This window comes from Anomalospiza imberbis, chromosome 7 (genome assembly GCF_031753505.1).
Source record: "Anomalospiza imberbis isolate Cuckoo-Finch-1a 21T00152 chromosome 7, ASM3175350v1, whole genome shotgun sequence".
In the NCBI taxonomy this organism is placed as follows: Eukaryota; Metazoa; Chordata; class Aves; order Passeriformes; family Viduidae; genus Anomalospiza; species Anomalospiza imberbis.
In genome coordinates, this window is record NC_089687.1 from 35735605 (window position 1) to 35762636 (window position 27032).

General features: G+C 44.9%; 1 protein-coding gene across 1 annotated transcript in view; it reads right to left on the bottom strand.

Annotated features, from left to right (window-relative positions):
- The window catches only part of ABCA12 (ATP binding cassette subfamily A member 12), an 87090-nt gene that overhangs the window by 51411 nt on the left and 8647 nt on the right, over nucleotides 1-27032 (bottom strand). Inside the window, exons 3-11 of the mRNA XM_068196540.1 lie at nucleotides 26249-26342; nucleotides 13949-14096; nucleotides 11614-11702; nucleotides 10482-10591; nucleotides 9568-9753; nucleotides 8564-8742; nucleotides 5536-5648; nucleotides 4381-4477; nucleotides 114-4253 (exon numbers count right to left, since the gene is read on the bottom strand). Of these exons, the coding sequence (XP_068052641.1) occupies nucleotides 114-4253; nucleotides 4381-4477; nucleotides 5536-5648; nucleotides 8564-8742; nucleotides 9568-9753; nucleotides 10482-10591; nucleotides 11614-11702; nucleotides 13949-14096; nucleotides 26249-26342 (5156 nt within the window). The remainder of the gene's footprint in view (nucleotides 1-113; nucleotides 4254-4380; nucleotides 4478-5535; nucleotides 5649-8563; nucleotides 8743-9567; nucleotides 9754-10481; nucleotides 10592-11613; nucleotides 11703-13948; nucleotides 14097-26248; nucleotides 26343-27032) is intronic.

Consider the following 27032-nt stretch of genomic DNA (forward strand, 5'->3'; position numbering starts at 1 on the left):
GATTGCAGGCTTAGGTTGTTCCACTGGAAGAAAATTCCATACTTCTCATGCTGGAATGAGAATGGTGGTCAAAACCCATCTATAGAATTACAGTACCCAAAGCCCAAACTCACTGTGTGATCAAGCTGGTTGGGGACAGTGTGTGGTCACTCAGAGTCCAAGGCAGGGTCTTGTTGTAAAGGGTTTCTGCCATGACAGTGAAGTGATGAGCGACAATATCAATCACACTGTCAAAACTGGTTTGGTTGGAGAGAAAAGCTGAGCTGGAACTTATATTGAATTCGTTTAGCAGGCCAGAGATGTCCAGCCCATCGAGAATGTTGAGGGTGGCTTCTGTGATTTCCAGAGCTGGCAGATCGCTGGCAGAGTCACTTGCCACTGCTTCCATCAGCCTTGCAAGGGAAGCTCCTTCAGCTGGATTCCTTTTGGTGCTGAGGAAGCTGTTAAGCACATCCCAGACACTTGTGTAGTAACTGTCTTTGGTGAGGCTGAAGGCACCCTGCAGCCTCTGCAGCAGGTTGTGGAGCTCAGCCTGTGCCACACTGGAGAGCGTGGTCAGGTTATTCCAGCCTGTTGCATTGTCAGAGGAATTCAAGGAGCTCAGCACTGTTTCATTCAGCAGGGCAGGAAGGAGCACGTTCAAAAGCTGGGATGGGGACACATCACCCACATCCTGGGCTGGGATGGGGCACGAGGCGTCACCCTGCACCAGCCCCTCCGTGGCTGCACTCAGAGCTCTCACCTTCTCCTGGAGCCACGAGTTCCCCAGCTCAGACACAAGGTTTAACTTGGAAAGGAAACTCAGAGACAAACGCAGAGCTCGGGTGAGGCACGACAGCTCCTTGAAAAAGCTCTCCCTGCTGTTGTTGTAGGCAGCAGCAAACTCTGGGGACAGTTTCAGGTTGCTTATGGCCAGCTGGAACACCCTGGTAAAGGTGTCATTGCTCCCTGTCCCACCCTCCACGCCCAAGGAATCCAAGAGGGGCTTGCAGGGGCTCCTGGCTGAGGACTCCCTTAGAGTGGCATTTTCAAACAGCACCTCAAGGCCTACATTGAGCAGATCTTCAAAGGAGCAATTCTGCAGTGTCCTATAGACATTGCTGCTGTGCTCAAGGAAAGGATCCAAGGCTAATCTCAAGAACTCCCAAATTTTTGCCTGTAGTGAGCCGTTGTGCTGTGAGGGAGACTGGCTGAACTCTTGCAGCAGCAAACGTGAGAAATTATAGACAACGTCCATTTTTTCCTCAGATGTTTTGTTTAAGTTGGTGTCATGTAGAACTTTCATTCCTGCTCCCCACATTTCCATCAGTCTCCGGGTATAGTTACTGTAAGAATCAAGTAAGAGGCTGAGAGATTCAAGCTCACTTATGTTATAGCTTTTCTGCAAACCTTTCAAAGTTAAGATACCCCTCTGCATGGCCTGCAAGTACACGGAGATCTTGTTTCCCCTGGAGTCATCTTCATCATACAGCTCAAAGATGGAGAATGCAAAGTTTAGCAGCTGCTTCATTTCCTTACTGAAAGGAAGACTGGAGTCATTTTCCATTGTATTTAGCAGATTTTGCAGCATGTCTAGAAGTGACTGGGCAGTGAGATTGTCTGTACTATTCCAGTTCAATGACTGAAGACCTTCAGCAATGTGCCAGAAAGCATCACGTTCATTTTCCTGCCTTCCAGGAGGGAGTTTCTGCATTACCTTAGACAAAGAAGAGATCAGCAGATAATGATCACTGGTATTCACCTTTGCCATGGCACCAAGAAGCTGCTCAAGGGACAGAAGGTGTTCCACAAAATTTTTAAAAGTTCCAGGGGTCAACAAGAAGTCAGAAAATAATGATGACACTTTTTCATTTGTGCTGAGATAATTTTCAATGTCTTCAAGCGAGACTGCATCGAGTGCAAGCATTTTGATAACTTCCCATGCATTCTCTGTATTAAAATTAGTCCTGTTTAAAATGATCTCATTCCAAATCACTGCAGCCATAGTCAGAACATCTTGGTTTTCTTTTCCATAGGGATTAGAGTAGAACAGTCCTTCACCACCTCCATCATACAGAGGAAGTATTTCTTGAAATATTCTTTCCGAGTCCAGTGTGCTGCCTGTGGCAGAAGTTGAACTGAAAAAGAGTTTTAATGAACTATACAAATCACTCTGATCTGAGGACTTAATTGCTTCAGTAGAATTATGAAAGATCTGATGCACCAATGCTTTTCCAGGAGCTACCCCAAAGTCCACAAGGATTAGAGCTTTCTTCATAATTTGCAGGAGTTCCACATATTCACTCACTTCTGTTAGGCTCCATTTGGAGGTCAGCAGGCTGCCAGTGGCATGCCACAGCCGGGAGAAGTGTCCCCACTCAGGCTGGCTGGAAGCAGCTCTGCCCACCTGCAGCAGCTCGTAGAGACTGCTGTTCCTCATGGAAGCAGGTGGTGACAGGTGGGAAAACACAGGCAGCCCATCCCAGCCTGCTGAGCTGCCAGAGGAATTCAAGGAGCTCAGCACTGTTTCATTCAGCAGGGCAGGAAGGAGCACGTTCAAAAGCTGGGATGGGGACACATCACCCACATCCTGGGCTGGGATGGGGCACGAGGCGCCACCCTGCACCAGCCCCTCCGTGGCTGCACTCAGAGCTCTCACCTTCTCCTGGAGCCACGAGTTCCCCAGCTCAGACACAAGGTTTAACTTGGAAAGGAAACTCAGAGACAAACGCAGAGCTCGGGTGAGGCACGACAGCTCCTTGAAAAAGCTCTCCCTGCTGTTGTTGTAGGCAGCAGCAAACTCTGGGGACAGTTTCAGGTTGCTTATGGCCAGCTGGAACACCCTGGTAAAGGTGTCATTGCTCCCTGTCCCACCCTCCACGCCCAAGGAATCCAAGAGGGGCTTGCAGGGGCTCCTGGCTGAGGACTCCCTTAGAGTGGCATTTTCAAACAGCACCTCAAGGCCTACATTGAGCAGATCTTCAAAGGAGCAATTCTGCAGTGTCCTATAGCCATTGCTGCTGTGCTCAAGGAAAGAATCCAAGGCTAATCTCAAGAACTCCCAAATTTTTGCCTGTAGTGAGCCGTTGTGCTGTGAGGGAGACTGGCTGAACTCTTGCAGTAGAAGATGTGTTAAATTATAGATAGGGTTAATTATGTCATCACTGGAACCTTCACTGGCACTTGTATAATGAAGGATTTTCATTCCTGTTCTCAGAAGTTCAGACAAGCTCTCCAGGGTTTTATTGTTAAAATTAAAGAAAAGATCTATAGATTTTAATGTACTGACATTATAATTCAGCTGTAAGTCTTTTAAGATGTACAACGTCTTTTGGATGGCTTGAGTGACTTGTGAGATATTGGCTACTCCAGAGCTTTCCCCAAACTCTTTAAACACAGCTATTATGAATTCTGACAGCTGATCCAACTCTTCACTGAAGACACCACTTGATTTATTATTCAGCTTTTGCAAATGGCTGTTTAACACCTCCAAAAACTGCCCATAGGCAACGATGGCTGTGTTATTCCACCTCATGGATCTCAGTTTCTCCCCAATGCGCCAGTAGACGTTCAACTCATCCCACCAAGCCTCACCCATGGACTTCTCTACAGCCCTCATCAGCTCAAACACAGGCAGCAGGAGGTACTGATAGCCCACATTTGTGCCTATCATTCTAAAAAACATCTTCTCGAGAGCTAGGAGCTGCTCTGGGAAGTTTCTGTAGGACTCGGGCTCAAGCAGATCATCAGAAAACACAGGTGGGGTTTCTTGCAATCCACTCAAACGGTCTCTGAGACCTTCCAGAAGTGATGGCATGCTTGTGGAGAACAACACTTTGAGAGCATCTTTAGTTTTCAATGTGCTAAAATTGGAATTACTTAGTAGAGCTGGATTCCAAAGCATTGTAGCTAATTTTAAGGCCCTCAGAATTTCTTTCCACTGGGTCGTTGTATTGAAAATGGAAGTCCCATTAAAGTCACTCTGTAATTGCAGTGATGTGAAGTTATAGATTTCATCAATTATTTCCTTATTATATGGTTCCTTTAATTTATAATCATGATGTGGATTCATTCCCAGTTCAAGAAATGCATACAATTTCTGTAATGTTTCATTCTTCAAATTTCTGAATAGATTTAAGCTTTTTAATTCACTTCTATTCATTTTTTCCTCAAAGCCTTTGAAACGATGTAGATGCTTTTGTATGGCTTCTAAATCATCTGAATTAATGGACCTCTTGGAGTGCTTTCCACCAATCTCTGGTGACTTAATTTTTCTGGAGGGGAACAAAAAATTTTTTAGTGAATATGAAATCAATGCAAGTGGAAATGTAAGGTGATTTAGAGCAAAGATCATAGATTTGAATTACACTGTTAGTAATATCCCTTTAGCTAATGTCTCACCTTAGAACTTCCTCCAATTCAGATACTAAAGTGTGATTGTCTTTCCAGTGAGCAAAGAAATTACAAATAGATCCGGTCACCCAACTTCTTTCTTTATCTACAACAAAAATGTGAAGAGCATATTAGCAAAGATCACGTAAATCTGGAACCTGAGAAGTGCTATAATGGCAAATCTATTCAGATTCACTTAGGAAGTTAGGCTCCTACCACAAGCCACAATATCCTGGTTACAAATCTGAGTGTTCTTTTGGGGTGTAACTCTTCCTGGCCTTTCAAGGGAAGTGAGGATGGCATCCTAGAAGTAACTTTCTGTGCTGAAATCATTCTGGAACAATTCAATGCTCCTGGGATCTGGATGCTAACAAAAGTCTCCTCCTGCTTTAGGAGCACTTTGCTGTCAGTAATGCAGAGTAAGGTGGCCAAGTATTTATTATGGTACCTTTTCCTTCATTTAGGGTTGCTTTTTTACTGCAAACACATAAGCTTTGTCTGCAGCATCATTTATGTCTCCCACAGCCATTTGCACTCATCTTGATATCCCCATGTGTCCAGTCCTCTCACCAGCCATTTTCCATGTCTTCCCTTCTTGCACACCTCATCTTTCTTTTTACCCACCTCAACTTCCACAGTCTCCACAAAACAAGTAGAGAAGGGACTGCAATCCCCATCTGTCCCTTGCAGCATTTAGTTCCTTTCCCTTGCCTGTTCCCAGATCCCTAGTTAGAGGGGGATATCTCTGCTGGAAGGGACAGGGATTTGAAGGAACGGCTCATCTGGATGTAAACAGCTCATTGTGCAGCCCAGCCCCAGCCCCTGCCTTGCTGCACCAAGCTGAGTTACAGAGTCCACAACCAGAGGCAGATTTTGACATCAGCCCTCCCAAAAAATGCAAATCAAAGTAAAACATTACTGCTCCCCATTTCCATTGAGGCTGCAAACTCATGTTAATTCGTTGTCTACTGACAAACCCAAGCCTTTTTACTTTTCCATTTGAAATAGGCATTTTATTTGCATTTATAAAAAGCTGAAGGAAGAACCCATTATGCCGAGCCCTGAACACTCCGCAATCTGTATGGTTTCTTATTAGCCTACAGTTTGCTTCTTCTCAGCACCACAGGTTTTCAGCAGAGATATGACTCAATGGAGAAGTCTTACCTTGCTCCAAGCAGTTCAGGGAATGTGGAGAATCTGTAACCTCATTCTGAACAGTTTTGAATCTATCATCGCCCACAAGAGATGCAGAGACATTCTGAGCTGCCAGCACAACACTGAAGGGCGGGGGGAAAAAGGAAAATAAATTGTGGTTACAGGTTTATGTGCTCTAATAGGAATGCTTTAATAGGAAACAGCTGGAACACAAGCTATCATTCTTAAAATGTTGGACAGACAGGACATCATCCCTGTTTGTAATTATTTGTTTGATCATGCACAAGATACAAACACATGGGGTTTTGATGGGAAAGCCATGGTGGTGTATTAGCACAAATACATGTGTGGCACTCATTAGGTGCACTTTTTCAGAGAGTTACATAAAATCTACAGGGCACTAAAATCCAGCCAGCAGGTCTCAGAAAACACCCAGGTGACACACCAGCCATGTGATTCACTGCTGCAGGGGAATTTCCTCCTAAAATACCCCAAGAACCAAAGAGACAAGGCTTCAGGGAGAGCAGGGATCCCAGGGGGGAAAACATCACTGGAAGGAAGAAGCAATCACAAATAACTGTTGCCATTTCCAATTCTCCTTCTTTCCCTTTTCGTGCTGTAATAGCTGGGCTGACAGGGAAGCAAGGAATGTTTTTCAGTCTTAGGAAGGAACAAGCTGATAATCAGGCATATTGTATCACAGAGGAACTAATTTAAAGGGCTGCCTGCTCAGGTGTGCAGGTTACTGAAAACTTCACTGTGATTATTAGTCCCTTTTTTTTCTTCTGTATAAAGAGCAGCCTTCACTGTAGCTGTGGGGTCACTGAAATGCACCATCTCTCTCTCACCTGCCTCAAGTTCCGCAGGTGATACACAAAGAACCTGGCTTTGTCAGTGGCATGAATAAATACATACTGATCTGTGGGAACAGGCTGCTACTGAGAACAGAGCACCGGGGATCTCTTCTCTCCTAATTTAACATAAAGTCTCCATGCAGGCTTCGTGGGCTTGGTGCTCATCATTTTCATTCTGCAGATGTGCTTGTAAGAGTCTTAGAGGGGAAGAAACCCAGTTTTTTATAAATGACATATTTAGCTGAGCAATGGCAGAGCCAAGGAGGAGGCAGGCACAGACTTGCCAAAAATGGATGCATATCACGCAGATCAGAAGGCAGCAAACATGGAAACAAGTGATGCTGCTGCCCTTTTATTTCAGTCTTGCAGGGTTTCTGCAGACTTTGGCTGTGGAGAAAAAGCTCAGCTTACGTGCTCAGCTGAAAAACTGTATTACAGCAACAAAGAGGAACATTTGTGAAATCAGTCTGCAAACCAGGTTTTTGTGAGTAATGAAATTTGCTGCTAAAATTTCAATAAGATTCATGACTTGGAAGTTACTGTTTCACACTGGTGGTGTTTATCACTTGGTTCATACAGATGCAACAATGAGCAAAAGTTCTTTTCTTCTATACCTTCATATTTCTACCATAAAAAAAAAAAACCTCCCTGTACAGCATTTCTTTAGCAGTTCAGTCCTGCCTGAGTAAGAGACGTGGCCAGGCTCACTAAGATGTGCTATTGTAAGCATCATTAAAAGTACTATTTGTGCAATCTCTTTGCAATAACTCTTTACTCATGCATTTACAGTGCCAGATGCCATGCATAAAAGCACTGCACAGTTCTGGTGATGAAATTCTATGTGCCTCTTTGTCGTGTCTATGATAACTTCCCCCAGCTCTGCAGCTGGAGAGCAAAGCAGAGCAGCACAGTAAATATTAATTCTCCCTGGGCACTCCAACAGGGCTGGTTCTCAGGCTGGGTTCTGCAAGCCAGTAAACACAAACAAATGTAATAATCCTGTGACTGAAACAGCAGCATGAACAAAACGCTTCTGAATAAAATTACAATTCTTGCCACACTGCTGCTGACTTCTTTAAGGATAAGGACATTACAGCTTACACATGGGTCTCACAATGCAGCATGGAAAATTACCTTGATATTAAATGTACAGGTTTCTAAGTGCCTCAGCAACACACCAGTGATCAAAAGTGAGTCCCTCTAAGCCTGGGTGCAATCAAAGTGGCAAAGCTTCTACAACTTCTTTTGGCTTCTTAACCCAACTGCTTATGTATGCAAGATAAAAACAAAAAGCAGTCTGAAGACAGTTTCTTGGTGTCCTCCATGTACTGTAACAACTGGACTATCCAGAATATTTTATAGCAGGGTCAGTCACACATCCAAAAGATGATTTGGAACAGAGTCCCTTAATTTTGAGTAACTCAGGTCTTCTGGAGACCAGGGAGAGTTTAACCAAACTACAGCCCAGAAATGGGATTTCAAGGCTAAGCCCATTCTAGAAATTTGTATTGCCTTAGGTGCAAACTGCATCAAATATTTCAGTACAGTTAAATAATGCAGTTAAGCCAGCTCTGTTTTTCATATAACCACTGAGCAGATATATAACTGGCACTTTCTTCTGCAAGTCAGACGTGTCAAAGCCCATATGGAAGAAAATCAGGCCCCCTCTCTTCTCTGCTTTCTTGGGACCAGTCTTGAAAGATTAACCCAGCAGTAGATTGGGTAATCAGTTTTAAAAAACAACATTATGGCTCCCCTACAACTGCTTGAGGTGCTCCAAAGCAACCTGAACTTGGCTCTGTGCTTTTCTGGAAAGAAGCAGCCGGCTGCTTTCTTTATCCAGCCAGGAGGGTTTTTCTACCACCAAAGGCAGTGCCTGTGACTCACCAGCTTTTCTATCTGCACAAGGGCATGACAGTGCCTCTAAACAGGCTGGGAGAAAACTCAGGAGTTTATATCAAGTTCCCATTAAAAGACTGACACAAGAGTCACTGAAAAACAACACACTGCTCGCAGTCCACAGAGACCTTTAGGGTTACATTAGCATGGAGCTGCATCGTTCCCCAAGCAAATCATGCTTTTAAGGTAACACCCTTCTTTCAAGAGGACAGGTGATGTCCTTAGAGGTCAGTACACAAACCCACCAACCTTCAGTGCTTCTCCTGCCAGTTTCTCTGTTTTACCTGCTTGGATTCTGAAGGAAATCAATTATGTCTCGCAGCTGCATGTTGTCCTGAAACACATCTGGGGCCAGCAAAAGCAGGTGCCACAGGGAGGTGTCATTCTGCACTTGGGAGACAAGTGTCAGAAATGAGACCATTTCATTGACGAAGGTCTCCTGGTACTCTGCGTTGTGCTGCACCTTAACAAATAAAAATGTAAGAAATTATTTAAGAACCAGAAGAAATTATTTAATAACGAGAAGCCTTGCTGCTGGGAGGTCCTTTTATGTTTTTCAGCTGGCACTGCACTTGCATGCAAGTCTGCAAACAATACATTCAAAGGACAGGCAATAACTGAGAGTGTGACTGTGTTTTACCTTCACACCCCAGGTTGTACAATAAATTCTCTGTTCAGACAAGCCCTATGATTCACAATGTCCTAAAAAGCCCAAAGACTAGGAATACAAGAAAATTAATATCAATCCTAACCTTGGCAAAGAAAAAAAAAAAAAAAAGAAGGCTTTATCTTTAAAGGATTAATTTGCTTTAATTATATTGCTTTCCCAAAGACAAGTACTGCTTCAATCATGAATTGTTGGATGAGATGCAGGAGTCACTGGATGAAGTTATACTGCTGAGGTAATCCACAATTAAATTTATTGCCTTCCCGTGGTTTAAACATTCTTATTTACACCACATGCTCATGCTGTTCTATTGACCTGCCACTGCAGGGGGGCAAACAAAGAGGAAAAGCAAGGCCCAGGTGTGGTGAGAACCCTTAGCAGCCATGAGCTGATGGCTGGATGACCCTTAGCTTTCCAAGCCACATACTCAGCTTGGAGGTCCTTGGGCTAACCCCATGCACAAGAATTAACTCAGCCTCACTGTGCCCTACGTGCACTTGGGTACAGAGATGAGCAACTCCTGCCTGCAAGGGCCTGTGTTGTAGCTCCAGACCCTGCCTGCTGGGTTTGAAGTGCCACAGCTCCCAGCTGCAGCCCCCAGGGAAGGTCCCAGGCACTCACCTGGGAGAGCTGGGTCCTGAACTCCTGGGCAAAGGACTCCAGAAGGGAGGAGTTGGTGAAGCAGAAGGTGAGGTGGATATTGGCTGCCATGCTCCCTCCCGTGGCACCGGGATGTGCCACGTACCGCGACAAGACCTGGCACAGCAGGGCCCTGAGGTTCCCCGCAGTGGAGTATTGGGGCTGGTTCTGAAAGAACAATGACACGTTCAGGGTGGCTGTAAAGCAATACTGTATCTGGGATGGTGCTAAATGCAGCCATGAGCCTTTTTTTAAGGGATAGCAGTGACATCTGAAAAGCACTGTGGTTACAGCGTAGACAGAATTCTAACAGCTGAACAACGTCACTGAAACCCTTCAAATTCCTCATCTACTACAAAGAGAAATGTGTGCAAAAGTGTTTGTAGGCCTTGACACCAAACCACAAAAGCAGCGTCCACTACATCGTAACAAATTTCTATTACAAAGGAATAGATTCTGTAAGTATTAAATACCCATACAATAAACACACAGTGCCTCTGATGCCACTGCAGGACTATCATGAGCAAATAAATACTTGGATGTCAAAGCCTGTACCACATCTTTAATTTCATAAGAAATAAAATATACTGCAAACATCTTAACTCACACAAGTTCTGAACAAAGTATCTCAGGGTATTTCTTGTGTGCGACTATATTTTGTATTTCATGGTATTATGTCTCAAGGTTTGCCTGGTTTCTGCCTAGAGGATAAAAATCTCACCACAAAGCTTAAAAATCCACCCACAATCACTGTGTTTCCAAAATTAAGCTCATTCACATAATAGGGGAGATCCTAAAGCAACAAAAGCTGTGTGTTGGTACTTTGAGCTTCTAATTCTTTAAATATGAGGATACATAAATGTTCATGCTCAGCTATTATGCAAATACAGACTTACCTCCTCAAAATTGAAGATCTTGTTGAATGTGTGGGTGCTGGAAGTCAAGTTGGATGGTGATGAAACATTCTGAAGGTTTTTTTCTCCATGAGATACCAAATCCCCAAATGCTGCAATAACAGTTTGAAACACTGTATTTTACTTATGCCTTTTAAAACCTCTTTGCTACATAAAACCAGGACACAGGACAGCTACCTACAGCATTATCAATCTGTTTCCAAAGGTACAGCCAATGGCAACCTGTAAGTACTTTAGGGTTTTTTCTGATATAATTAAATTCTGGATGACACTGTAATTTTTCATATGGGGCCACGACCTATCATTTAAAAATTTTTAAAAATAAAATGTAGAACTGAGTTCCTCCCTGACCATAAGCATGAGTCAATAGTTCCCATAACTGTTCATTGATTTACTTTTCCCCTCCCCACGCCTCTGCACTTGGTCCCTTTTGCATTCTGCATTTTTCTGTCTGTGCATCACGGAGGGTGCTGGCAGGAATGCTAATTGGAACAGTGAATGGTTGGAGCAGAACAGGAAAATGCAAATCTGTAATCATTCATTTCATTGTGAGCTCCCTGCAGAAAGGACTATCCATCATGATGGCTTGCAGATTGTACCAGCCATTACCATCAATAAATAATAATTGTAATGATTTTATGGAAACTTTCAGACTGAAAGTTCCTTCAGGAAAGAGAATCACATCAGAGGAGAACATCACCAACAATAAATATCCACTCTGGCACAGAAGACAACTTATTTGCTGGATAACTGTGGATAAAAACCCTTTTGAAAAAAAATCATAAGCTGTTTATGGAGAATTTGTGGGTAGTAAAAGGGCAATATTCCATAAATAGCCACGTCTCTAATTAATGTCCAATCAATCTGTGATCTTGCATTGCTCCTGTGAAACACAACCATTTAATCCTGGTTTCTTGGCCAAATTCCAAACTCTTCTCTACAGCTACTTGTACTTGTTCCCAAAAATTGACACTAATGCCATGGCCATGGTCACGTGCCTTTATGAAACACATAAATAATTTCAGCAGTGCTCTAAGAATTGCAGCTCTGTCCAGAGATCTTCAAAAGATCAGCCTTCAAAGAGCAGAACTTCCTAAAGCAGTGAGTAACCTACCCAGTGAAGCATTCCTGCTTTCAGGAGCCTCTGCACTCCATGGTGATGGCTGCCTGTCCTTGGCTACACTGGATGAGCTCCTGCGCTTGCTGGGGGAAAAAAGAAAAGAAGGAAAAAGGAAAAAAAGGAGAGACACCTATAACAACTGCCAGAATTTCTTATCATTAACTTACTGCTTTAACTCAGAATGTGTCATTGGCTGGATTTCGTGGCAGGTGTGTTGAAATCTGGGTTATGCAAAAGCCTGGTTCCTTCTGGAGGCCTGGCACGTATCTTGGGGAAGCAAAAGTACAGAACTCCATGGCTATAAAGTGCATGGCCTTACCAAGAAATCCTTCCAGACAACAGGACCTTACTCATCCTTCCCATACATTCCACTACAGAAGAAAAGGTTGCTGAGCTGGATTTTTGGACTTGCTTCCCTTTTATTAAGAGAAATTTCAAGCAATCTTACCATGCACACCTTGGTAAATGCCTCTAAGGAACAGAATCAAAGGGGAGAACCTTGCTCATTTTCTCTGCTGACCTCTGGTTATACATAGTTTTTAGGGCAAGTTATAAAACAGCTTAACAAGTGCTTCAGTGAGTTGCACAATGGGAGAGGAGAAAGAAAAACAACCTGGATTAGCTGAATATTACAAAACAATATATCCAGGTAGTGAAGGGCCACAGCTCAAACACTTTGTGACAAACTCACCAATGGGGATCCGGCACCCCTGAGGCAGAGTTGCACCTATTCATCCGGAGCCTTCCCCTTCCCAAGGAATCTTTTCTGAGGTTTTAGACCCTGCTGCATCCTGCTAGTTTTGCTGTGGCTACTTAATAGTTGGTGGTTTTCCTCGTAAAACACACCAAGGCTGACACTGACCATGCAAGGGATGGTGGTATGGTCACATATCTATAATGATACTTCCCACACACAACCTCGAGCATCAAGAATGGTCAAGATGCTTGTTAATAACTCATGTTCTTGATATAAAATTTGGCCAAATCCTTTGGTTTTCATTTGGCAGGAAAAACCACTTATTTCCTAAAGAGCTTTTCAGAAATCAAAAGCAGAAAGCAAGGAGGATTTGTAGCTATTCAAACCCATGGAAGACCTCCAGCTTTGGCACTAGAAGTACCTATTTCTTCATTTCAATACCCCAAATGAGCCATTGTTTAACATGCCCAGGGAAAAACAATGACACTGAGGAACAGAGCTGTGAATCCAGGCATCCAGTCTCCATGTGGCTTTGCCTTCCCTCCTCTCTTCTGCTGCATGACCTTGAATTTGATTAGGATTCACCTTGTGCAACTTCAGTTGCCCACATCCTTAGTCATCCTTCCCATTCATGGAGAGATTCTGGCCACTGAATTGGCCTGGGAAATTATTCCCTCTGCACTAAGGAGGATCCTTAAGGAGCCACCAACCCCAAGACTGCCAGATGTGCTCTCTGCTGGGGCCTATTCTAGCTCTTCAGACTCTCAAAGGGGATTTTGAGACTCTGAATATGGAGCAGCTTCTCACCTGAAAGCAAAGATGAGTAACCAGAGCCATTGTGAGATGCCCAGATTTTTAGCTCTCCATGAACCAGCCAGTCCTCCATGTGGCAAGTTCCCCAGGGGGCTGTCAGAACTGGGCAGCCCAGATGTAGAAACCACCCTGGCTGGCATGCCTCAAAGCAAATGCTACTTGACTTCAGCTGGAACATCGAGAATTAAAATGGTCCCACTGAACATTTCCATTTCAGCAAATGGACATTCCAACAAAACATGCCCAGCCAGCTCCATGCTGCAAATCTCTGTGCTTTCATGGGCAAAGATTGTTTCTGCGTTTTCATGTGTTTCCCAACACGTTTGATGGCCTACAGAGAGGACACCCATTCTGGCTGGCACCTCAAAGAGCAGTTGCTCCAGAACCAACATCCAGACTTCCAGCCAAAGCATCCTGAACTGATCCCTCCCAGTGGAAGATCAACATTCTGGGCTGCTCTGGGGGCAAGTCTTATCATTGACCTGACCCACAGTCATGCAAAAACATGTTCCTTTGCTTTGATCTGGGTAAGCTGAAGAGTTTTCCTCAGGGAGCAAAATTCCCTTCAGTAGAAGATTCAAGCCTGAATCAGTGGACACGTTCCTGAGAGCTGTCCCTAATGTGATTATTTCTGAAGTGTCCAGTTGCAGCTGATACTCTCTTTTCTAAGTGTCAGATATCTGTCAGAACAGGTAGTTGAGGTGTATCTGTTGTGGACAAATTTGTACATACACCCAGACATGCATGGATGCACCCTCCCCCTCAAAACTGGCTTTGTTTTACAGCTCCTAACGCCTGGAAATATTCAGATTCCCTTACAGTCTGAGGGGTGAGATGTCATTAAGTCTTGGCAGCAGATCTTCTGGTGTGTATGGTGTGCCCTTACACCTGGCATCGGAATCACACAGCACCGTTTGCAGGAACGGGAAGAAGCCTGCACTGGGAAGGTTTCGGGGTGCAAGGTAACCTGGAGGGAGAAAGATAGAGAAAATGCCATTATGATGATGAGGACATGCACATTTTGGCCGTATGATTCTGTCAGGATGTGCTGTTTTCCCTTCCTAAACAACAGGACACATTCTTAGCTTCACTGAGGCTCCTTTCACTGAATCCACCCTGGCAGTATCATCTGCCAAATCCCACTACAAGCACCTCCTCAACACTGACAAAGTCATCACAGGCTATTTAATCATAGAATGGTTTGGCTTGGAAGAAACCTTGAAGGTTGTCCAGTTCCCATGTGCCTGCCATGGGCAGGGACACCTCCCACTAGACCCAGATGCTCAGGGTCCCAGTTAATAGGGAGAAGAGCCAAACTATTTGTTCATGGGATATTCATGCTGTCAATCCTGAAGCAACTGCACATTTCCCCCCTTCACTCCAAAATCCAACAACAGGAAAGAAGTTACAAAAAAACCCTTAGACTAAAATATCCTAATTCTGCCTTAAAAAAAAATAAAGTGAAAGCAGGCACATGGCCAGAGTAAGCACCCATGAGAACATATTCTCCAAGACTTGTTGGATTGGTTTCTACACAATGCCACAATCTTTATTTCCAAGCCAGGCTGTTAAAACAGGGCTTTGTCTCAGCTTTTACCACAGGAAGGGGCAATGGATCCAGGACCAACAAACATCCTTTGCCTTTTCAGCACAGCTGCCCCGGGAAGGCAGAGGAGCAATCCATCACCACCACCCCCCGTGCGTCCTCCCAGCTCAGAGCAGCTCCAGCACCATCTGCCTGGTGACCTGGGATGCTGGCAGCCAGTGCTGAGGGATGAGATCTGTGTCCCTGTCTCCCGTTTCTGCAGACACAGAGTGGACCTGAGCAATGAGACACTCGAGTGTTTTATGTGCCACTTGCCCCGTGCTGCTCGCTGCCAGCCCGCAGAGTTCACGGCTGCTCTTCCTCTCGGAGACAAACGCTCTCATAAATCTCCAAACTCTTTTGCTGGATCACAGCAACATATTATTTAAAATAATCATTTGGAAAATTACCTGGCAAAGGACATTGCTATTATTTCTGGTATGGCAAGGAGCCAGATTTGCTGAAGGCCTGCGGGCAGGCTTGTGGTAATTGATTACCTTGCTCTCTAGTCTTCAAAGATGACCTGAGACTCTCACCCAGGCACAGCTTTATCTCTCACCCCTCCAACAAGGACACAGTACTACATTTGTACAACATTTATTCATTATAGCAGTGGTCAAACCCCAGATGCTCCCAGAGGGCTTGGCAGGGGTGGATTCCACAGCTGTTGGTCTTGATGGAGACTGGATTTTCCTGAGCTTTCCTCAGCACAGCTGGTCACTGCACTTTTGGGTCAGAACACAAGAGCTCATGGTTTAGCACAGGAGGTCCCATTGCTTTGGGCAAAACAGCAACCAGTACAGAGGCCCCTGAGACCTGCAGAGGTACAGGCACCAACTTTGATGGTGGTGTGATTCTCTTCTACACCTCAGTGGAGAATTAGGAGTACAAGAGAAAATTAAAGGACATGGATACCTGCCAGAGGAGAAGGCTCCCTGCTGTGGGAAGCTTCCCCCAGCACTCCCTGCATCCCTCAAGCCACCTCAGGAATTACACCCCTCCCTCCTTCAGGAGTTACACAGCTGGCTGAACCAGCTCCCAGCAACCTCAGAGCACCAAGGGCAGCAAAAGAGCTCCCTTATCCCTACAGGCAGAACTTCTGTGTTGGGGCCACAGGACCAAGCATCCGTCACTCTAAAGGTGTTGTAGGGTAATTAATCTGCTGCCCATGAGGGAAACTTTAGAGCAGGGCACTTTTAATCTGGAAGCATCCTTGTGTGAATATCCCTGCCGTGTCTGTGGCGTTTGCCTTTGGGATCGCCAATTACAACCCTGCACAGCGTTCTGCACACACGGGCACTTTCCTCTCATCTTCCTTGTCATCTCCCACACCCTCATTCCCATGCAGGGCATTGACTTGCACACCAATCCAAAAATGCACACCACAGACCTCACTGGATCGGTGTCCCTACCAAAATGAAGCTTCATAGATGTGGGAAGCCATGAAGCCTGGGATGGAGGGCATAGGCACAATGATGTGTGGAGCTCCACCCTTCACTGCCCCCCACACCTACCAACAACCACACAGCCAGGAGCTAAGCTCATGTCTCTTGGTAGACCAGGAGCAGCTAAAGCTGTGTAACTCCTCAGGGTAAAGCTGAAAGGGGAACACAAGGATGGGTCTGGGGAGCACTGGTCTTCTTCAGAGACGTGCCAGATGTTTACAGAGGTGATTAAGCAGAGGTCCTGATGAATCCAAATCAGAGGAAGACTCTTCCTTGAGGTACAACTATAGCAATAACAAATTCTAGAATTGAACTCAAAAGTGCCACTCTTTGAACTAAGTGGGCAATTAAACAATCAGCTGCTCTGTCACAAGTGAAGTGCTCAGCATCAGAACACAGTGACGGTATTGGTTCTTCTTCGTCTTTTGAAACAGCAGCCCCAAATATAAAGAGCCAGGAATTCGTGACCTGAAGTTTGGAAGTGCTGCCACTCGTGGTGGTGGCACAATGCCTGTGAAGACATCCTTGGCCCACGAGGCTGAGGCACTTGGTGAGGCTCTGCCAGCTCTCAGCAGATGCTGAGCAGTTTGCTGGCAGCTGGATGCAGCCATGGGGCCTGATCCATCCCTGAGTCACTGCAGGCATGAACCAGTGTTACCCCACCATGCTCTTGGCACAGGAGCAGTGGCAATGCCAGGGAGGACTGTTCTGGAAGAGGCCTGGGCTCTGACGGCAGTTTGAGAATTAAGGAAGTTTTTAAGAAAGACCATGACACAGAAAAACCCAAAATGTCTGGGCCAGATTCCCATGTGGTGTAAGTTAGACCCACGCTGGTTCTCAGCCCTGCAAATGAAGGAATTTACTGATGCCAAGGTGAGCCATGAGATTAATGCTCTTCCTGCTCCATGCTCCTGCCCCCCTGCTCGTGGTGAGATGCGACCCCACAGAGCCACACGGGCTGTCCTGCCCACACAGATGAATCCCCTGCTGGCCCTGTAACCACTGCACGGATGGCCAGGGAGGAAGCTGCTTCAGGAGATCTCCATACTGACCTGTCCCTGCCTTGGCTGAGGTTTATTCAGCACACCAGTGACATCAGTGCACAATGTAAGCACCAGCTACCAAATGTGACAGAAGGAGAGTTGTACCTGCTCTGCAGGTACAAATTTTAAAGGACAGTCTTTCCACGGTGACAGTTTCCCAGTCTGAAGTGTAACACCCTCACTAGAGACTTCTGCAGTATTTCTACTGTTGGGAATCCCTTTGCTTTCCACAGGCAGCTCCTTCTCCCACTCAAACCTACAGCAATGCCATATCCAAGCCCCAACTTTATGATCCCACATCACACACTAGAGCAGATCCACAACACATGACAAAATTCTTTTTTAAATCTCCCCGCTGCCTTTAGCTTTAAACCTCCTAATTTGCTAAAACTACAATTTCCCTTGAAGGGTCCCACTACCAGTGCCCATGAGTCAAGGGGGAGAGACCACTGCACCCACTGCTGCCACATGTCTGAGCTGAGAGAGCACCTTCTCATATTTCTGGCCAAATTGACACCTCTGCAACCAAAATCCATGCCTAGATCTGTATCCTGTTAACAAAGACTGACTTTGGGTCTGCCAGCAGCAGAATCCCAAGTGCAGAGGCCTTTACTGTGTCTTCTGACAGAGAGTTTTGATTTCCTATCCCCACTGAGAGAAGGGCTCCGAAACTGAAGGAAAGAGGCACCCCAAAGGGCAGAGGAGGCCAAGGGCTCAGTGCTGCATGGGCTGGTTCTCCCTGTTCAGTAGCATCTAACCAGGCCAGCCACATCTCCAAGAGCTGGGAAGAAACAAGGCATGCAGAGCAGTAATAACAAACACAAGATACCAATTAATGCACACATGCCACTGGAAATTCTGGCTTTTCCCCATTTGCTCTCATTCAGAATAAAAAAAAAGAAAATTAATTTCTCCTATTTTTCTGAATGTTGTAAATTCCAACACACTTCCCTTCAACACGAGCAAAACATTTTGTTTTCTTCGGGTAAAGGTGCTTGGTATAATACCAATGAGAAATGTCAGGGTGGTTCTAAATGTCATACAAGAGGGATGAAAATGACTATTTCACTACGGTCTATAAGATTAATTGAAATTGACCTAAATGTTTAAACCTAAATGGACCATGTTTCACGTTGCCGCATTGATTTTGCTGTTTCCACTGCACTGAGGTTTGTGGCATTTGCATTATAGCTGAGTCCAGCCATCTGCTGATCCAGCCAGGAATTCAGCAGGTCAGAGGCACAGCATCATGACCACAGCAGCCCCCAGCTGAGTTTTTCTGGTTTGTACCACCTGCAGTTTGGAGTCATATCACCACTACCCGGCCATGAAAAATTTGCCTTCAACATTCACACACTCTGACACTACCTAAGTCCTATGCTCTAAGTCCTTCCAAATTCCTCCCATAGTTCATAAAAAATCCATACAAACCTCAACTCTGCCACTGGTGAATTGGAGGCACTAATGAGCCAATGGCTTCAATAGGAAGTATTGTGTTTAATTGGAAATGCATTCAATCATTGCCAAATCATACAAGGCAACAATGTAACTGGGACTTTTCAGCTAGGGAAAAGGTGGCCAAAAAGTGGTTTGATAAAAAAATAAAGTAAGGAATCAGTGAGTAAAAGGGTGAAAAAATGATCACTTCTCATAAGACAGGGACAGCAAAGCACAGTGAGATCAGGACATAACCAGCAAGCAGGACCGAAAACACATTTTTGTAACAAATAAAATGTTGTAGAACTTACTGCCATGGGATAAAGCAGACATTGATTTCAAAAGAATTAGAAATTCACAAAAATAGATTTGTCAGCAGCTACTAAAATGATCACATGGATCAAACCAAACTTCAAAAGGCTGAAGAAATCTTCAACCTTTCAGGATTTTTGCAGTGGAGAGAACACTGTGCTGTGTTCCTACACGCTCTCTTAAAATCACCCCTGAGCAGTGGGGGTCTAACCCAGAGCAGCAAGAGTCCAAACTGTTTATCAGCTGTGATCCATATTTATCTCAAGAGTCACAAAAACTTCTAGTGAGAATATTTCCTGCTCTGGTCACCTCCTCCCAACTTCCTATGCCAAATGTTTGGCTGTGTTTGTGTACACATAACCTTCTGAGTTCCCTTCTAGTCTTTCTCATTGTCACCCAGCATCACTTCAAATTTTAATTTCTGCTTTTTCAACAGCCAAAAAGACAAAAGTGCCTGTTTCATGACATGACAAAGATCCTGCTCCCCTTCAACCACACGCAACTGTCCATTTCCAGCTTTGTTCGCATCTATTTATCAGTAACAACTTAAGCTGCCTATTTTTTTTTTGTACAAAGCTTTATGCTAATGCTAGGACTTTGAATCTCTCTCCAAAAACAAAAGCAAATCATCAAATCTATGGGATGAGATTAATTTTTAAGCAGGGCACTTTTTATACATGAATATCCAGCTGGCTTATGCCTTACCTATTAAAAGAGAATATTTAATTGCCCTGGCACTTCTATTGCTGTGACATTTCAGTGCAATTTTTTTTCTAACATCTTATCTGACCCTCCCCTGGCATAATTCAAGGCAGTTTCTTCTCATCTTTTCACTTGAGACATGGCAGAACAGACTGATCCCCACCTCACTACAGCCTCCTTTTGCATCTCCTGATTTTTGAAATGAAAGCACAGCAGGACCCCAGATAAATCCATCCAAACCCCCCGGACAGCCAGTGTGGCTCGGTGAGATTTAAAACCTTGCATTTTTTTATCTTTACAGCAACAGGATCCTTGTTTTCTCATGATGTCCTCAGCTGCCTGCCTAGGACACTGCAGTCAAAGCAGCAGACAACTCACAGCAGACTCCTCCCTCCCTCTGTGGCCTCCACGGAAGAAGCATTTCATTTTGTTGCCCAATTCTTCCCTCAAGCACTTCAGGCTTTGCAATAAGACCAGCCCAGAGCAGACAGAATCTACTTCCATGCTTATTAAGACTGGGCAAGCTGGTTTTGCTCGCCCACAGACCTTCCACTTCCACCTCCTTATTTAATAAATTAAAAATCAGCACTGTGATCTGATCGCATCGGGTTTGTGGACTGATCAGGGAGAACAAAGAGCAGAGAGCATAAAAATCACAAAGGAGCAAAAGAGCAGCAGGTGTAAAGGAAGGAGAAAGAACCTCCAAACCAAAGACAGGAACAAAGGAGGAGGTAGAACCTGGAACCCTTCGAAGAAGAATTGCAAACTCAGGGCAAGGTGGGGAAAAGACAGAGCTGCTGTCTGCACCACGGGGCAGAGCTGAGGAGGTTTACAGTGCTAGGAAGGGATGCTCCACTGCCTGCTCCACAAACACACCAGGAGAAAGCAGTAACTGCACACAAGCCCTTTTCCTAGAGGGATCTTTTAAAGCAATATTTATTGCAGACAAGGCTAACCTGGTCTTGCAACGCAGCCAGGTTGATCTTGTCTGTATGAGCAGCAGGGAACTACCCAAACAGGACCTAAGAAGAGAGTCAGGACATTTCCCAGCAAGAAACTGGAACCTAAAAGCTTAGATCCATATCTAGACTCTTGTAAAAACACCTGCACAAAAACTGTGTTTACCCAACCAATATCTTTCAATGCTGAGCGCCTCCAGAGCCCAGGTTTAGATTCTTTAAACAAAAGTGACCTCCTTTCCAGAAACACAGGCATCAACAACTGCTAATTTCAGTCTAAGCCAAGCTGCTCGGCACCTTTGGAAAAATACCTCTGCCCTTTTAGATCCCAGCACCTGGACTGAGATGTTTCAGGAAGTCAATTAGAATTAAGTGACTGCCCCAAGGCCCTGCTTCAACGGGGAAGGAAAAATCACAGTGGTAAGTCAGGAGTTCCCAGGTCCAACTCTGAACATCCTTCAGTCACACCCCAGAAGGCAGAAGAGTCTGCAGAAAGAAAGGGAAGTGTGGAGATTTATGACCAGGGAGGCATTACAAACATCACAGTGCTCTCTTTAAGCAATTGATCTCCAAGCCAAGGGGAAGACAAGGAACTGTATGGCTGGAGATCAGTGTAAGGAGATCAGTGTATATGTCTATTCAGCAAATGTGGGGTTAATTAATATAACCCATACCCCCTTCAGCTCTGGTTTAATGAAACAGAGGGTTATATGTCAGTCTGCTCTCTAGCACAACAGAATGAAACAAAACATTCACACCGAAGCCAGAGACTTGGTGAGGCATTTCCCTAATCACTGCAGACAGGCACAGGCAAAAATCTGATGTGCAGAAAAGGGGGGAAGCCTGACAGAAAAGAAGGGGAGGAAAATGAAGCAGTGTAAAGGAACACAAGGAGTGGGGCTGCTCCACCACAAGCAAGTGCTGAAGGAGAGCCTAGAGTCTGAGTGTGCTTGTCTGTGTGCAGAATAGGCTGAACCCTGGGGGTGGATTATGACTTGCATAAATATCCATGACTTATCCAAATGAATGGAGTGGCCTGTGCAGCTGAGCCATCATCCCAACTCCCTGTAATTAGCATGGGAACCTATTAATTTTTCCACATTACTGGGAAAGGAGATGAATACAGGTGCCTCCAACTAAGAGGCAAATTCCTATGAAGTACAGCATATTTTCAGAGTTTTCTCACCTCCAGGTGAGATAGCTTCTAAGGCACCAGAGAGCTCTGCTCAGGGCCTGTACTGATTTTTCCAGGCAGTTCTGGACCTGTTCAAATCCTAGCTACCCATCACAGCAAGATTGAATGGGATGCAGCTCAGAGACAGAGCCTATCCCGAGCCTTCCTTCTCCCAGGAACACTGGGGCCAAGCATGAGAGCAGAGCATCTGTTCCTACACAGTGCTGTGCCACACAGCTCTGGCTCTAAGCTAGGCCCAAACAGCTGTGCTGGTACTGACCAGCAGACTACGGACCAATTCTGATGATATTCCCCCAGAACACTGGCTGCAAAGAGCAGCCTGGTGGAGGACTCTGCTGCTGAGTCTCTCTCTGAGAAACGTCTCTGAGTGAATGCAACGTACCCTTGCAGGCGTCTCCACAATGCTGGGGAAATCTAGGGGGAATTCTGGGCAGAGGTGGAGGGTAGAAAGTGCTTCACCGGGAAAAGTTCTGCCAACGAATTCCCTGGCAGAATTTGGTGGATTTAAGAGCAGACCCAAGAGCACAGCTACTTCCCGTGAAGAAAAACTGTCTGTGAATGAGACACGGGTTTCACAGCCCAGCTGTCCCTGGGAGTGATGTAGGAGCACAGCCGGGGTCTAACAGGGGTGAGGTTTGTCCCACATCCTCCCCACAGCCCAGCCGAGCAGGGTTCTGAGCGAGTGGAGGGGTAACCACACCCAAGAGAGCTCCTACCGGGAACACTGATGAGCTTCAACTGACAGCAGGGGAGAGGAGGCCAGCAGGAAAGGAAGAAATCGGGCGGGGAGGGTGTGACAGGGTGTGACAGCTCTTAAAGCAAGGAGCATAATTGGGCTCCTCTGCAGACTGAGTGGGCTGAGCCCTGAGGGACAGATTGTATCTCGTACACAACTCCCATACCTTGCTAAAACCTGTAGGATGGAAAGGGACTTGTGTCCCTGCTCCAGAAAACAGGTGATACAGGCACAAAAGTCTGGATGATACCATCAAACCCAGTGGCTTTCACCTGCAGGCTCCCAGTCCAGAGTTTCCTATTCCACACATACGCATCCCAATGTCTCCTAGCAAAGACAAAGGCTGAAATAAAAAGGTCAGAAGTCACAACTGCAATGTGAATAGTAAGTTGAATGGGGATTTTGTTTGTAAGACTTTGGGATCATCACAGAAGCTGGATGATACCATACCTTGCTAAAACCTGTAGGATGGAAAGGGACTTGTGTCCCTGCTCCAGAAAACAGGTGATACAGGCACAAAAGTCTGGATGATACCATCAAACCCAGTGGCTTTCACCTGCAGGCTCCCAGTCCAGAGTTTCCTATTCCACACATACGCATCCCAATGTCTCCTAGCAAAGACAAAGGCTGAAATAAAAAGGTCAGAAGTCACAACTGCAATGTGAATAGTAAGTTGAATGGGGATTTTGTTTGTAAGACTTTGGGATCATCACAGAAACTGGATATGCAGACAGTGAAATCTCTTTTCCATTTCTCCTGACAACAATCTCTGCTGACCTGGAAACACATCATCAAACAGAATCCCTGAATAAAGAAGAGAGACAGGGTTTTTTTACCTCCTAGATACAAGATGCTTTAGTTGTGAAGAAAATTATTTATCAGACTTCAGCTCCTTGTTTTCCTCAGTTCTTAGTTCTCCTATGAGCATCTCTTGAGTGGTGACATTTATTTGGCATGTCATTTCCCTCTGAAGCTCAGCATGGCACAAGCTCCCTTTGCATTAAGTGCTACACAATATAATTCAGCACAAGCAACTTGCTCCTGCAGGAAACCCTTGCCATTTGTTCACCCTTGACTGATATTTGCCAGGTAATTTCTCTACATAATCCTCCATCTACTCGATGTGTATTAGCTGCCCTTCAGAAGAAATTGCTGTCTCGAATTTGAGCTGTTTTAATTGAAAAAAAAAATAGATTTAATGATATTTCTGTGGCCCTGAATACACAAGATAAGCTAGCAGAGTGGGATTTTCTGGGGGGTTATCTCTAAGGCTTCAAACCTCAGCATCTGAGTAGCTTATTCCATCTCTGTGCCGTTGATTCTGTGCTTCCTGACTTTTGTCTACCTGCAACAATCTCTTGACAGCGGACCTGGAAACAGCTTCTTGTCACTACTTAATGATTCTGTCTTAAGGCAGGCACTGGAACTCAGCATAAGGTGAATTTTATTAATAAAATTAATGAAATCCCCTCCTGTAATAGTTTCCCTAGATGTGTCCACCCCCACCTGCATTTCTATCAGAAAGGAAAGTTCCCAAGTGATTTATCTTTTGCTTTTCAAGCAAAAAGTTTGATACATTTTTTCCAGTTGTCAAAAAAAAAAAAAAAAAGTAATTGTCAAGCAACTGTTCTTATTTAACTATAATAGCAGCAGAAACTGGCTGTTTGATGCTCTGGTTAGCATCCTTCTCTATTCCTTTGGGATTTTTAGATGGTCTCTGAACATCTGGATCACAACAATACACCAAAACCATTATTTTCCAGCAACAAACCTCTCTTGCAATAGAGAGTTCCTATCATCCACTTCTAAGAGAGACAGACACCTACTCATATACTTACTGAGACTTGTACGAAAATAAAATTAATCTACAGAAGGAAAGGGAACTCATCCAGAGGTACTGCCCAACTTTTCCCTTTCCTGCAAAGCACAACTGATCGTGCTACTTGCAGTTCATAAGATTATTCCTGTTAATTCATTAAGGCAGAGATGTGATCATCCAGAGCAAAAATGCTCCAGATAAATATAGGTTCAAATGAATAACCCTGTCAAATAAAGGAATAACTATTTCCCCATCCAAATGGCTCCCTTGACATCCAACTTACCTGATTTATTTGGGACAGGAAGTACAACTGGTGGGGCAGCGTGGGAGGTCTGCCATTTCCACACTTGGCAAAATCTGGGGTTTTCACAAAGTACAACATGTCCTGTCTTGCCTGCTCCAACTGGCTCAAGGGAATTTGGGAGAACTTGGAATCTATAACATGCCTAAAGAGGCCTTTTGCTGACAGCAGATAGGCTTGGGGTTAAAAAATTATCCCAACACATGAAGAATGTCCTTTCCCATTAAAGAATTGCTATGATACTTTCAGGAAGAACTTGCTCCGGCTCTCCATCCCTGCCTGCGGAAGGAGGTGGACAATGCTGCCAGTGGGATTAGGCTGTAAGCTCTCTGCAACAAGGACTATCCTAATTTCATGTCTGATACTTGCCACAGTGTGGTCCTTTCTCACACCTCACAGAGGAACGAGGAGTTTCTAACCAGAGAATCACACCTGTCACTCACCAGGGTGAATATTCCCTGTGTTCAGAGGCAGATCCCTCCCAACCACATCTCACACAGGGATAGCTACAAACATCGGGAGCCAGCTGCTTGTCTCCTCTGCTGCCAGGCACTGTCTCCTCTCCTCCTGCATCAGTCTCCCTGCCCCAAACACAAACCCCCAGCCTTGCCCATGCCAGGTCTTTGCTCCTGCAGGCCCATGACAGCCCCGTGTGGGTCATCCATGGTGATGTCTCTGCTATCAACCAGGTGTTGAAAATCTTTAAGGTCTCTTCCAAGCTAAACCATTCTATGGCTCTGTCATTTGATTCAACTCAAAACTAACACTGTGAAAGATAAAGAAAAAGCTCTTAACTGGATTAACTCCTTGCTCTGCTTTACTCTATAAGTTCATGAACAAATGTGCTCAGGGCTGGGACATGCTTCTGATGGTGGTCAGGACTCACTGATCAGCAGAAGTGCTTTAGAGCAGACCCAAGTGCATCCCGGCTCTGAGATGGACACTTCCTGACCCAAGGAGCAAGGCTTGCAAGTGAGAACCAGCTTGTGCAACCTTTCCCCCATTTGACCCCCAACAACCATGACCCACCCAAGGAGCTGCTATTTTTAGGGGCTCAAATGCACCATCAGGTCCCACAAGCCAAGCAAGTTATCACTCTTCAACTGAGCCTTAGCAGCAAGAAACTTTAATGTGCACATTTTGCCTGTGGCACGCACAAGGTAAAACCCTTCATGTTGACCAATCTCATGTTTGCCACCTCACCTGCAAAATCACACTTGCAGCCTCTGCCCTCACTCATTTTACTGAGTAAGCTCTCCCCCAGCTGCCCTCTTCTCCCTCAGTTTATCCTGGAAATTTATATTGCTGTCTACAGAGCAGTATCTGAATAAATCTTGATGAGACAGTTCTTTAAGGTTGTTTTCTAATTATAAAGATAATTTGGGAAAAAAAAAAAAAAAACATGAGCAAAAACAACCTCAGAGGAGCACACACATTTTATTTACAGCATGATGCATCCCAGGAAATTTCCACTGAAACTACACAGAGCCAAATTTGTAAAAGTAACAAAAACCATCAAATGAACACATCAGTCACTGAAATGAGAACTAAACCCCACAGACATAAAAACAAACCAGTTACTTACAGTTTTGCTGTGGTTCTGGAGGGAATTTGAGACGGATAATGGCCAAGATTATGAAAACAACCACAGGCCAGGAAATTAAAACAAACGACCATACCTATAAAACAGCAATGAAAATATATCGGTTACGTTTGTCGCATTGATGTTACCCAGAGCCTGTCTGGAATGCACAAGCAGTGCCCTAAGTGAGTTATGAGGTGCACTGTAAATCACACCTGTCTTGGCATGCATACAATTAAAATCTAAGCCTTATCTATTCAGGAAGAAAAACTACCGAAGATTTTAAGAGCAAATAACAAGGCTGTAAGCAGCACAAGGTTTCAGTTTGGCTGATAATTATGGGGGACTGTGTTCACCCAGCTTTGAGACACTGCTATGTCAGAGTAAAGGCACGCTGGGAAGCACCAACCAAAGATAAAGCAGCTGCAGTGTGAAAGCTTGGTTTCACTTTCAGTGAAATTATGGGTAAATAGGACTTCGATTGACCTACACCCCAAAATTAAAGTCTTTGACAAGCCTACAGCAGTTTTCCCCAAAAAAATTTAGCTGTTTTTCACAACCAGTGGATCCTCATGGTAGAGCTGGAAGGAAGGATTTTCACAGTGGTCATTCACAAGATGTGGAGCTCAAGCACAGTAGAGGAAGGGGTTTATGGACTTGTGCAACCATCCTACAGAACACACATCTGAACACCCATCATCAAGAAAATTCCCTTATAAGAACTTCTGACCCCAGCAGCCCAAATCCCTGGCACCTTTCCATCTCCAGACTATAGCAGTCCATACAG